This window comes from Heloderma suspectum, chromosome 5 (genome assembly GCF_057233095.1).
Source record: "Heloderma suspectum isolate Gila_16-S chromosome 5, 16-S_ref, whole genome shotgun sequence".
NCBI lineage: Eukaryota > Metazoa > Chordata > Lepidosauria > Squamata > Helodermatidae > Heloderma > Heloderma suspectum.
In genome coordinates, this window is record NC_139462.1 from 76,656,591 (window position 1) to 76,670,585 (window position 13,995).

General features: G+C 39.3%; 1 protein-coding gene across 6 annotated transcripts in view; it reads left to right on the forward strand.

The window, feature by feature from the left end:
- Positions 1–12,291, forward strand: part of CLCN3 (Cl-/H+ antiporter 3) — an 80,030-nt gene extending 67,739 nt beyond the window's left edge. For 3 of the 6 annotated variants that reach the window (XM_084856429.1, XM_084856430.1, XM_084856432.1), the window contains 4 exons: positions 148–546; positions 3,114–3,330; positions 7,068–7,143; positions 8,590–12,289. In XM_084856429.1, the coding sequence (XP_084712555.1) occupies positions 148–546; positions 3,114–3,330; positions 7,068–7,143; positions 8,590–8,748 (851 nt within the window). In that variant the 3' untranslated portion in view covers positions 8,749–12,289. Of the gene's footprint in view, positions 1–147; positions 547–3,113; positions 3,331–7,067; positions 7,144–8,589 lie in introns of all 6 variants that reach the window. The other 3 variants (XM_084856433.1, XM_084856434.1, XM_084856435.1) reach the window with 1 other exon arrangement.
- Positions 12,292–13,995: the final 1,704 nt, after the last annotated feature.

Here is a 13,995-nt window from a genome sequence, read left to right on the forward strand (position 1 = left end):
AATGAGCAATGTCATGCTGAAGTCTTGTGTTGATCAGTTTATTTCCTAGCTGGTACCTGACAGTATCTAGATAGCCAGCAAACACTGCTTTTCTACATGATTCCATACGAACATACTGATAAACAACCTATTTTTTTTTCTTTTCAGGCGGTGTGACAAGGATGACTGTATCTCTAGTGGTCATTGTATTTGAGTTAACAGGTGGGCTAGAATACATTGTGCCCCTCATGGCGGCAGTAATGACAAGCAAGTGGGTAGGAGATGCTTTTGGCAGAGAAGGTATCTATGAAGCACACATCCGTCTGAATGGATATCCTTTCTTGGATGCTAAGGAAGAATTTACTCACACAACGCTGGCTGCTGATGTCATGAGACCTCGAAGAAATGATGCACCCCTGGCAGTGTTAACACAAGATAACATGACAGTCGATGATATAGAAAATTTGATCAGTGAAACCAGCTATAATGGTTTCCCCGTTATAATGTCAAAAGAGTCCCAGAGACTAGTGGGATTTGCCCTAAGGAGAGATTTGACTATTGCAATAGGTAATTGTTGATCAGTTTTCTGACCGTCTACATTTCTTTTCAAAAGCATTAACATGAGGGCAGACATAGCAGAAATCTTGGAGGTTTACATAAATTTGGGAGTGGATGTGGGGACATGGTATTTGAAGAGCAGAAATGGCCCCTTTCAACCATTTGGGATGTGGGTCCTTCATTTATGCATTTCCTTACCAAATTGAGAAAATATGTGAGTTCTATCATTGTAGAGTAGCTTTAAGAGCAGTAGGGCCGCATTCAGACCAAGTGACATGCCTAGTGGGACTCTTGCCATACACGAGTTTAAAAGGCAAATAAAGGACCTCAGAACAGACTTCAGGTGAAGGTGTGCCACTATAGCTTTCTGAATTCAAGTAGGCTGTATTGTATACGTTGTTACTACTTTTGCTTTCCACATTTTAAAGGCTAGATATCTAGTATGAATTTGTGACATGTCCAACTTAATTATTGCAACAAAAGCTTGCTATGTCCATGTTTGAAACAGAAAGACCTTCTGGGTTTTCCCTTCCAGAAAGATCATAGCAATTGTCACATCAAGGTGGTATCTTGACATAGCAGTGGCACCTTCAGGGGAAATTATAAAGTTCTAGAAGTTAATACAGTTCTTCAGTATGGCTCTTTCTTGCATTAATTTGAATTTGAACAATACTGTTTTAGTGAAATTTAAGATGAAATTTCATCCAGCTAAGTTGAAAGTATTGTTGATTGGGAGGGAATATTGGGATCGGATCGTCTGAAGACTCAGGCTTCCAGCTTGGATGTGCAGCTTGGATATGCAGGTGAAGCAGCAGCCAGGAGTTAAGTTAGACTGGCGTGCAAGAGGAATGACCTAGCCATGGTGATTCATTCTTTAGTCCCATCTAGATTTGACTGGTATATAAATTAGGGATGTACGAAACCCCCCTTACCTGGCTCCACCGGGTTCTGCTGGCGGGGGGGAGGTGCTCCGTCCCTCCACCCGGAATCCTCGCCGGGGGGGGGAGGCACAGAGCACCTCCCCCCACCCCGGAATCCTGGCAGGCCGGCTCCGCTCTGCGGGGATTCCGCAGAATTGCCAGCCGGCTCCGCCAGCAGCCAGACATCCGGCCGCTGGCTAGCAGGGACGCAAATGGCGGCGGCCGTAGCCACCACCATTTGCGTCCCTGTATTCAGCCGTGATAGGCTACGTAAAGACTTACGTAGCCTATCACGTCTGGGTTAAAAAAAAAAACGCGTACGCAAATGGCGGCGGCTACAGCCGCCACCATTTGCGTTCCCTATTTTTGGTTGTCTTAGTCTACGTAAATATTTACGTAGACTAAGACGGCGAAACTAAGGGGGAACGCAAATAGCGTCCGCTACGCTATTTGTGTTCCCCCTTAGTTTCGCCGTCTTAGTCTACGTAAATATTTACGTAGACTAAGACAACCAAAAATAGGGAATGGAAATGGCGGCGGCCGTAGCCGCTGCCATTTGCGTATGTATTTTGTTTGTTTTTTAACCCAGATGTGATAGGCTACGTAAGTCTTTACGTAGCCTATCACGAATGGGGGGGGGGGGAGACTGCAAATGGCAGCGGCAGCCGGTCGGAAGACCAGCCGCCTCCGCCAAAGCCGCCGCTGGAGCCGCTGCCATCTGGAACATCCGCCCCAGGTAAGTCTCGTCCCGGGGGGGATCCGTGGGGGGTGGGGGGGTGGCAGGCCATTCCGCCACGGAGTTCGGGGGGCCGAATGCACTGGCATTCGGCCTCACCGAGATCCGTGGCGGAATTCTCTGACATCCCTAATATAAAAACAGTTTTGCAACAGCTTAATTGGCTTCTTGGGAATTCCTAGTGCTGGTTTTGACATTAAAAACCCCAAATGTTTGGGTCAAGATACTTTAAGGACTGTCGGCTCCCCTATGAACCTACCCACATTTTGAGATTTTCTTTAGAGACCCTTCTTTGTGTGTCCTCATTGTCTGAAGTATGTTGGGTAGTGATGTGGCAGAGCCTTCTTTGCAGTGGCACTGAAGTTGTGGAATGTGGTCCTTCTTTTAGATGCCAGGCCAAGACAATACCCTTCTGGAAAACATTTTGGGTTGACCTGATTAGCTTTCTTTCTTGTTTTTGCTTTTATGATTAATCTTCTAATTTTTATATTTATAAGATGTTTTTATAATTTAGTGCAACTTTGTACTGATATTAATATTTCTTAATAACTGCTTTTGGAAACTTAGTTGAAAGGCAGGTTACAGATATTTTAATAATTATTATTATTTTGCTTTGTAAAATCAGCAGCCCCTTCTACCATTTTTCAATATTTTGAAACCCAATAAAATGCCTCCTGAATCTGATGATTCATAGGGTTGGATTTCTTTACTCATACTTGGAAACCTAGAAATATTAAATTTCACAAATATGACATAGATACCTAGAAGAGAAAAATAACTTTTGGAATCATAAGAATCATGCATCAGCTAAAATCAAGTAGTGTATTGCATCTTTTTTTTAATACGCAATACATTATGTTAAACATAAGATGTGAATTCAGTCTCCTTCACTTATTTTTCTTTTCTTGTCATGATTACAGAAAGTGCCAGGAAGAAGCAAGAAGGCATCGTTGGCAGTTCCAGAGTGTGTTTTGCCCAGCATACCCCATCACTTCCTGCAGAAAGCCCTCGACCTTTGAAGCTTAGAAGCATTCTTGATATGAGCCCTTTTACTGTGACGGATCACACACCAATGGAGATAGTGGTGGATATTTTCCGCAAACTGGGCCTAAGGCAGTGCCTTGTAACACACAATGGGTGAGTCCAGTGATGGAAAATGCTGTTTATATCACAAAGGTTTGAGATTGCTTATTTTCCCATCTCTGTCTTAATGCTTCTTCAGACATCTGGCACCCTAACACTTGTTAAAAGTATTAAATATGAGTGTTTAATGATGAAATGAGGGAACAATATAGTATGGTGTTGACTAGAAGACTGTGTTTCCCCTTAATATTATTTTCTAAAGTCAACCCAGACCTTTGTGGATTTCCCACAACCACAGTTCTTCCTAGCTTACTTTTACACAACCCAAAAAAGTCCCAGGAATCATATTCTTCGGTTAACTTGTGACATGAAAAAATGATGATGTTCTCACTGATACTCCTCATAATAAGGAGAAAATGCTAGATTCCATTAAGTGTTAGTTGCCACATTATGTTCTTAAAACATGGAAACACTCTGGCCTATTACTAAAATGTCTAAAATTGTCATATGGGATGGGTTAGCTTTCAGTTAAGATACCAATACCACTTAACTAATCCCAGTCTCTCAGCATATCTGTCTTTTTCTTGGGAGGTAGTGACTTGTATTACTCCCTTCCATGTGACTCTTTTGAGACAATGATTTGAAAGAGTATTTGTGCCACAAAATGGCCTGAAATACTTTATCATAGTTTGCACAGTTTTTGTGCACTTAAGTTACAATAAAAGTGAAAGCTACATACCATAAGTTTTGCAGCTATCTTTGTTGTGCTTCTCTTCCTTTTTGGGAGAGCTCTGTGTTCTGGTCACCCTATAGTGTCTTCCGTTAATTACATAACTTTAAAAGAAAACTAATGAAAGAACAAGGAACTGCATGGTGAAACCCAAAGTCCTAGGTTGAGTTTTCTTTCTCCATCTGTAACATCTAGTACAACTTACTTCTGACATTTTTAGAATGTGCATTTCCCTATCTCTGCTTTACATCATAAGATTGGAACTCATTAGCTAAACATATGACCATTCTCAGCATGATCGATGAAGCCAGTGTATCCCAGAGCTGGTTCAGACCTTACAGCAGCAGATGTTACTTTCTTGCAGCTTGGAACTTATGGGAGTGGCCTACTCATTGGAGTAGCATGACATTGGAAAAGGGGACTTGTGGAACTTTGCAGATCAGCTTCCATGAACAGGCACACTGAAACATAAAGCCTTGTTCGTGTCATAGGAACCAGTCTGTTGGGTTTACATGTGTTCTCTCCTCTGACATGAGATCACTTATACTAGTTAACAGCCAGGAAGCTCATACTGAGTCAGATCAATGATTCATTTAGCTCAGTATTAACCACGCTAATTGGACTGGATCTCCTCAGTTTCAAACAGGAGTTTTTCCTAGCCCTATCTAGAAATGCTAGGGATTGAACCTGGGATCTTTTTACATGCAAAGCATGTGCTCTAATAAACTGAAAATAACACAGACAACTATTTTCCCATTTAAATTATATTTTTGACTGAGTTTGCATATTAGACTTTAGGGACTTGACATCACTATATGATCTTACAGTAAATTACTTAAATGTAGTGCTTTAAATATTGCTCAGAGAAAAAGTATTCATTGTTGTCTTCAACCCAAATTAACAGTTCAACTGTTATGTGTGTATGGCATTGTTTAAAGACCGTTCCATTATTGCATAGTATAAGTTATATTATTTGAATGACTTTTTTTAAAGGCATAGTTCTATACCTTTATCCTTTAAAATATCTTTGCTCTGATTATGCAGTGAGGATTTAGTAACTGTAGCATCCTAGAAAATAACTTTTCTTAGGACATTGAATTTGTGATCTGTCACATAACACCATAGCTGATACCAATTGTGTGGAAGGGGAACTATAGCATAGTAAGATATTCAGCAACAGCTGGAAGTATCTAGTTTTCCAAAATTATTATTAATTATTTAGAAAGTCACCCTAATGTTAAATTTCTTAATGACTTCTTAAGTGAATTTTGGATAAAAAAGTTGCTTGCTTTGTTAATCTGGAGCTCTATAATATCCATGTTTGTTTTCTTGCTTCAGCTTGTTGTTGTTGCTTTGCATTTGATAATTTTAGCAGTATCCAGTTTTCATTCCATGTGTTAATTTTAGGGGGGAAACTCCAGATTAGCAAAATGACCAAATAGACTATAATATTTGCTGCATATGCCTGCACTAGGCAAATAAAACATTTATGCAGAGTGAAAATTAGGATATCATCTCCCTGGACACCTGTATAGGAAAGATATGGCAGTATGTGGGACAGTAAAACGTCATTTTAAAAGTTAATTTCTGTGACTTCCAAAGGCCCCTTACACTATCAATAGAACAGGGATGTGTCTTTAAAATCATTTGTCATTTGGAAAAGGAAAACCGTTCCTTGGTTCGACATTTTGATGGCACTATTCCTACCTTAAACAATGTGAATGCAGAATTTTGCAAACTATTTTCTTGCTTATTACTGGGACTGTGTATATTCCATGGAACTGCTGTACAGATGCAGGATTTAGTATCTGGTTCAACGTGTGGTATCCGGAGGATCTTAGTTTTCAGTTTTTTAAAAAGGCTTGCAGCTCTTGCCAGGTTCAGACAATCAGCAGGGGAAACAATGCAGCATCGCTTGTTTCCCCCGCCCTGTGCGTGATGGTTGCATGACCAGGATTATCCTAATTGCCTGCACCACATCACGGGTTGCCATGTCATCTGAACCCAGTGTGCGGTGTGGGCGTAGTGACTTTTCACCCACCCCACAACCCATGGCTTGCAGTAGGGGTTGTAGGGTGGGTGAAAAGTCACTACGCCCACACTGCCCACAGGTTTCGGATGACCCAGCAACCTGTGACACAGCACGGATAATTAGGTTAAACCCAATCGCATGGCCGGCATGCATGGGAGAAGGGGAAGCAACCGATGCTACGTTATTTCCCCATTGATCGTCCGAACCTGGCCATAGCATTGCTACTAAGTGGGGGTCAGGATGTGGAGCTTTGGCATCTTGCAAAACCCCTCGTCCATCACTTTCTCCCCTGTTCCCTGGTTTATTCCTATAAAAAGGGGGTGAACAATTTGTGGTCCTCCAGATGTTTTGGCGTACAACTCCCATCATCCCTCACCATTGGCTGCACTGATGGGAGTTGTAGACCAAAACAGCCAGAGGGCCTCAAGTTGCCCATCCCTGCTATAAGATATTTATATCCAATCTCCACATTCTTCTCTATTTCCATTTTCCTATCCTTGTCTTGAAAATAATTTTAAAATAAGTATACATGTGCATATTTTGATCTAATTTATTCTAGATGCAGAATTCAGATTATTCAGAGGAAGTGTTCAGATAGGGGGAATTGTGTAGCGCTGCTTAAGGACTTTCAGTATGAATGGAATCCAGAAAGAGCCAGGCTAAAATGATGAGCAGCTGATGTTTGTAAAAAGTTAACATATCTGTAGGAATACAAGCTAAACTTGTTCTTGCATTCGTTTTTATAACTGAAGAAAACATGGTGAAGTTGGTGGTGCTAACAGTAAATATCTAGCTATCATGTTCAACATGTATTTGTGTTGTTCTAAGTTTAATGTGCATTTTTAGCCAAGATAGATTTTATATCTCTAAGAGGTGTTAACCATCAAACAGTTTTCCATTAACTTTTTCATTATAGCATTTCTGCAGTCCATGTTTTCATTTTACTTTCCCCCTAAACTTCTCTCATTATGATTGGAGCTTTGTGTTTGATTTCACACACAGTTATTAGCATAACATGATCTGTTTCAGGATTGTCTTGGGGATCATCACAAAGAAGAACATATTAGAGCATCTCGAGCAACTAAAGCAGCACGTCGAACCCTTGGTGATTAGATATATCAGATCTCCTCATTAGACACTTTAGACACCAGGAAGCATGAAACTTGTGAATTGTTCAGTGTTCTCTTACAACATCTGAACATCAGATCACCATATACAAGTATAGAGGCTTTTAATTAAAATCTAGAGTAAATTTGAAACATGAGTAAAATCCATTTGTGGAAAATACATTGTGGAAAATAAATGAAGACATGAGCTGTTAAATAAAAGAGAATGTTATGCAAGAAAGTGGATTAGAGGTTTCAAAGATAGAAAGTCTATTATTCCCAAAGGTACCAGGGTATATCTCTTTCATCCTGATAAGTCTTGTGAAATTGCGTAAAATAAATATGTGCCAAAACTCTGTGGGTTTGGGATTTTCATTTTTAACCTTAGCTACCAATCAACCTGCAAACATCATTTTAGTCTTGACTTCTGAACCAGGACATATAGCAGCATTAGATCTTCTACTTTGGTGTCCCTGCCCTGTTGCACAGTCACTTTTCTTGAGTGACTGCTAGAAGGATCTTCATTTCCCAATTGAGATTATCAACAGCTATACTATTTGCCAGTTGCCACTTTTGCAATAATCGATGTTATTTAGATCCTAGTTGCTGCCCTGCAATAGTTTCTATTAAAACCTGTCTTCCAAGTTTAGCCGCTTACATTGCTAATTGAACTTGCATATTATTCTAATACTTCACAAGTGTTTCATGCATCCTCTTAAAAAAGGTTTCAGCAAAAACTACTAACCAGAATAACAAGGTTAGAAACTCATTCTTTCTGCCTCTCTCTCCTGTGATAATACCTTGTAGGACAGTTTCACTCCTTGGTACATTAGTAATAAGATCTTGATCATAAGAGCACTGTTTCTAAATTTGGGGGGCGGGGGACGAGGAAGGGGGAATCTATGGCTTTCTCTTTTTCCCTGTCTCTGAACTTGAAACAAATTAACCTGTGATCATCTGTTCTTCAAACGTATATGCCTGTGCTCTTATGAAGACACCCAGACTAATAGGTCATGTTGGACAGAGCCTCAAAATTGAACTATCAAGCAATTTTGAGTTTGGCTAGATTCAACCATACTTTCCTTTGATAGTGGGATCAATATCGCTTATTCACACCTTTTTTCTTTGTCCTTACTTTTTTGTTGGCATATGATAATCAACAACAAAAAATAACACTTAAGTGGGTATAAGCTTGGCTTTTATTTACTTGGATCATGAAAATGGGTAATGGTTTAGTGACCATCTTCTTTAGTATCACAATACTGCTGTCGTTTTTAACAAAATGATGGTTATTGGATGACAATAAAATGTGTTCCTTGGAATAAGAAAATCAGGCATTACTGCACTCTGTTCCTGTCAACAAAAAGGATTTGGCTACAAATTAGCTTGCCTATTTCCTTTTGTCCTTGTATTTAATTAGTCATCTTCTGTGTGTCTCTTTCCAGGCGCCTCCTTGGCATCATAACAAAAAAAGATATCCTCCGTCATATGGCCCAGACGGCAAACCAAGACCCCGCATCAATAATGTTCAATTGAACCCAGTAACTGAGGAGAGAGAGGAAAGTGAAGAGGAGGTTCATTTGTTGAATAGCACAACACTTTAGCATGAGGCATTGCTTTGCAATGCAAAAGGAATGCTGGATTCTTGGAGAAGCATGCTGCTGGAATTCAGGAGTTGATTTAGGAAAAGGCAGAGAGAGATGGAAAATGGATGTGTTCCTCACACTAACAAAGAGGGTGGGAGCAAAGTTCTGCAACCCTGCACTGGATGTGTTTTGAGTTTCTAGATCTGCCATGACAGTGCAGTTGAAAGTTGTGTCAGACGATGGAAGGCGCCAATATGTACCCTTCTGCTTTAGCATTGAAGAAATTGACGATAGTCCCTGTCTTCGGAGGGATCGTTTTGAATTGAGCCATCTTTTGAAGACTGAAAGATTTTGCCCTTTTTACCACAGACAATTGTTGTGTTAACTCATGAAATGCATAGTTACTCCACATCACCTCTTTACATTCCAGAAGAGCTTGTATTCCTTTCTTCCTCTCTCCTGAGCCGTAACAGAGCCTTTTTACAATTGGTGTGTCCTTTTGAAATGGTAGTTTCTCATATTGAGATGTACTGTGACCTGCTGAGTTTGATCACAAGAAGAAAGTATTTCTTGTGCCATTTAAACCTAGACTTTGTATATCATGAAATTCTTGTGGCAGTTTAGATCTACTGCAGCAAAAGCAAATTGAGCAGGTAAAATAACTTGTGCGAAGCATGTTAGAAAACCTGCAGTTTGTGAGCTGCAATTTAAACAGCCAAAACCTGTCTCAAGAAGAATATTTCTTTTGCAAGATAATAATGTGACCTGGGCTTATGCAATTTTTTGTATTATTAAAAACACTAAGGTATATACTAATGTTGTGCAGCGTAAGGAAAATACTGCTATTCTATTAAGAACAGGAACAAATCTATATAAATGTGTATTTGGTAACAACTTCATGCTCAAACACTGGAGATCCCCATCTAAATTGAGATACATCACTTTTTGTTTTCTGTTCTTACATAAAAGAAAAAATGAAATCATAATTTGCACTAGATATACATATGTTACTATTGTTTTATTTATATTTTTATGGATTAAAATATACTAAATACAAATTAATAGTCATACAGTTAATTTTACCTTTATAAGATGATTTTATACAATAATTCAGAATCCTCCATAAGCAAAGGCAAGTTTGGCAAAAAGAGAAAGGGTTTATTTTGTAATCTAGCTTGACACTTGATTGCCATAACCTTAAAGTTTCTCTTTGTTTTTTAATAAAGAACTTGAATATTAAGAGACCCAATATTTGCAAATATTGCCGGATTTAAAATGTAATATTTTAATTATACACCTGTGATCATTTAATATTTAATTTCAGGAAATTTGAGGCTAATTTGAAGCTAGCAGCTAAAGTGATAACTCCATTTTAGTTCAAATCAACTGTTACTTGAAAAGTTTTGTAGGGTTTAAATTTCATCTGAATATACAGAAGCAGAACTTACTTGACAACTCGGATATTTTTGTTGTTCTCCCAGTTAAACATTTCTCTATTTTTCAATGCTCGTTTACTAGGCAGAACACCACTACGAAGACTTAAGATGATATCTTAAGGTTATTGGCCATAATAAAACTGAAATATGAGATCTGACTGATATCCGAACATTCCAAGACATTACATCTCCTAACACTGGAGGCATTCATGTTGATTATTCAAATATTTATTGTGAGCATGAAACTGTAGAATGGTGCTCTGTATGCACACTGTGGCTTCTGACTGTTCCCACCTGCCCAGTAGCTGCCATACTTCACTTGATAAGCCCATTTTGAAACTCTGGAATTTAAAAAGCTGTTTGCAGTGCAGGACAGGAAGCTGCTTTTAAGGAGGCAAAAAGAACCAGAAGCCCTGCTGTATACATGCCAGCCCTTGTAACACCAATTCATGCATAATGACCAACCATGGTTGGTTGGGGCCACAGGGGGAGTTAGCATGCTGCTTCATGCCCGCTCACCACTTCTATTTTTTTTTGCATCTGGTTTAGAAAACAACCCAGGAACACCCCACCCCATTCCTGTGTAGTTCAGTGTGATGTGTGAACCCGTAACTCTGGATTGTTTCCCCCTCAACAACCTAGAATACCGAGTCTGCACATCATGCCAAACAACCCAGGGATGCTTAAACCAGGTGCAAAGCGGAAGCAGCAAGCAGCCTGACAGCCCATGGGTTAAACAGCCCATGCGTTGTCATTACATGTGAACCAGGTAGCTCTCAGGCTTGTTGCCCGAGTAATTTAACCCATTTATTCCTCTCTTTTTTTGTATAAAACATGACACTAGGATATCCAGGATCTTGATCTGAGGAAGTCCATTCTAAAAGAGTACCAGAATAAATTTAGTGAATCAGTAGGAACACAACTGTACTAGAAATAAGTAAAGAAGTGCTTTGCTAAGTGACCCAAATACTGATTTGTTAAGCTCTGACAATTGTTTAGGCTATAGCTTTTTCAAATCCTTTGCTAATGGTTTTCTGCAGTTCCTGATAGTTCAGTGTGACTAGACACTCCTTTTTAAGTTTTGCTTTGAACTCAGTGATCTGAACTTTAGCTAAAAGTATACTTTTGGAAAGCTGTTCTTTCGATTGGATCCAAGGCTGTGTTCCTTTGATAGAAAGAACTTTCGCTATCGGAGGAAGGGAGGCTTTGGGCCCGAACCATTCTGTTTGGGGGTTTTAGCGAGTTAAAATTAATGACGTATGACTCCCTTCCCCCCCTTTGTTTTTTTGGTTGCTTAGGTATAAACTGGATACCATTTCATTTTGAGCCTTTTATTGTGTAAATCAGTGTTAACTGAACATTTGGCCTATGTGTAAAGACAGTTCAGGAGACTACTTTTGATGCTACCATCCAACACTCACTCTTTAAAAACAATGAAAAAAGTCCTCTGCCCTTGGCTCTGATCATGTAATGTAAAATTTAATCATCTTTAACGTGTTCTAATTTTTAAAGCCTCCTATTAAGTTTGAAACTCCCCGCCAGTCATTTGTTTTACCAAAAGACACTGAAGGTTTCTGTACTGAATAAATGCAGTGCCCTCAGACCACCCTCTGCAGCATGAAGAGGAAATATAGTAATTCATGCCCCAGTGTGTCTTATTTAAATGTTAGATCTTCACATTTAGTACTGCATTTCTATATTGTGCTGACCAAGTGCACTTTGCTGTTCTTACCTACTCAGTTTTCCTTACAGGCTCATAAATGTATCTCTGCTCATCAAGCTGCATTAGAGATTCTGGAATTGAAATAAGTGTGCCTGTGATGTTCAACAAAAAGGGTTTACTACTAATAATGTAAAAATTTGCAGCGCCTTTTTCAGGTTGGAAGAGGATGTGGTGTTTGGGGGGTATCAGCATCTATTTTTTTTGTTTTGTTTATAACAGTTCATTTGGTGGTTCATGAAGACTGCATAGGTTGTGAATCTGTGATATTTACTAGTTGTATTAAACAGTTATCTTAATCTTTTTATTTATACTAGTGTGGTACAGTTGCATATCATTACAGTAAAATAAAATCCTATTACTGTGATGATTCATAGAAAACATTAAAAATTTCTGTATGACCATTTTGGTTTGACTTTGTCATTGCTTCATTCGGCCATTGGCTATACATATTTCAGACTTTTTTTTTTACTATCTGAAGATGTGGGAGGGGAGATCCTGTAAAACATGACATAATTAATTGGAGAATGTTACAGTATAGATTTCCGTATTCTTGTGTTCGCTGATGAATGAACTGGAGGGCGATGGTGGTGGGACCATTTACACCAACATATTTTCTAAAGTGGAAGAATCAGTGAGAACAGTACTGAAATACAATCTAGCTCTCCAATCATCAGAAAATGACTGCCAAATATAATAAACACTGGGTTAGATCCAGAGTTGTGCTCAGTGGAGTTCTGCTGGCACTGGAGGAATGGGACAGGGCAGCAACTTTTGCTGATTCCACCTTCCATCCCATGCCCCCAGCAAAGCTGCCTTGGAGGGCCAGGGAACCCTTCTGAATAGTATAGTACAGATGGCCCTACAGGGGGAAGAATGAATCTGCAAGAAAACACCATCCTCTTCCCCCAAAAGGGAGGCCCCACTGGGTCTCATCTGAGCAAGTCTGGATCTAACACCGTAATTAACATAAAAGCAACAAGGAAACACAAATCCAGTATAAGAGCACTTTTACATATGAACCTTAAAGCAACTGTTGTTTTCATCAGGGTTGTCGAACCCATGTTGACCAGCATTCTCCTCTATAGTACAGAAACCTTTTTCTCTACTTTTTCTTCCACATAAGTTCAGGTAAAAACATAACAGTATAAGAGTGGCAAAGTCTCAGATGTGACTAATAATCATATCGGCACTATGTCATGCATGCTGATTCTTGAGGACACTACTCTTGTTGCTGGGAAATTTTACGGTACAGAAGTTTGAGATTCACTATTAACATGATCTGCCATCAATTTTATTTGTTCAATAGGTATGCTGAGCAAATGCTTATTTGCTAGTCTGCCAAAAACGTTTTTGGCAGTGTCTTCCATCTATATGTTGAATAGAAGAGTTCCTAGCTGGCAGTTTTCCAGCTCTGCCCTTCTCTTCCCTCCAGTGATATCTGAGTGTTTTGTGGAGATAAGCTTCCCCCACCCCTTCTTCATTTGATTCTACATCTATAGTTGGAGATAAATGTAAACTTGGTTTTATCGTTACATTTATTTTATTGTAGGTGGTATTCAATGAATTGAGTAGAATATAAAAGGTAAATAAAAGAACAGTTAATTATCAAAATCACGAGGGACTGGTGTAATTGCCCTAAAACTCATTTTTTAAAAAATAGCTGTGCTGGTCCATGAGGAAAATAATCCACAATCCACCATTGGGCAATACCTTTATTAGGACCATCCAAAATTCCATTTTGGGGGGTAGAATTTTGGATGCCCTAAAACTAGCCTATTTCTAGAATATCCCCCACAGTTACCTGTCTATCATTGGAAGTTTACAAATCAAGACTAAAGATTTTATATTCCATAGGAAGAAGCCTATTCCAGTGCTAAAATACTCCTGATAGAGGGGGGAATGTCCTTGGTGTTGTATCCAAAACCTGTTCCTAGTCCCCTCTTCAGCCTTACCAGGATGCAAAAACAGTTGGGAAGTTGGTTGGGTTTCTTTCTCCAGTGATCAAGAACTGAACTTGAATTTAAAATCTTGAGCTGCCTTGAACCTGTATCAGAACTGAACTCCTATGCACCTAAAACAGGTAATCATTTCAGAATAAGTGGTTTG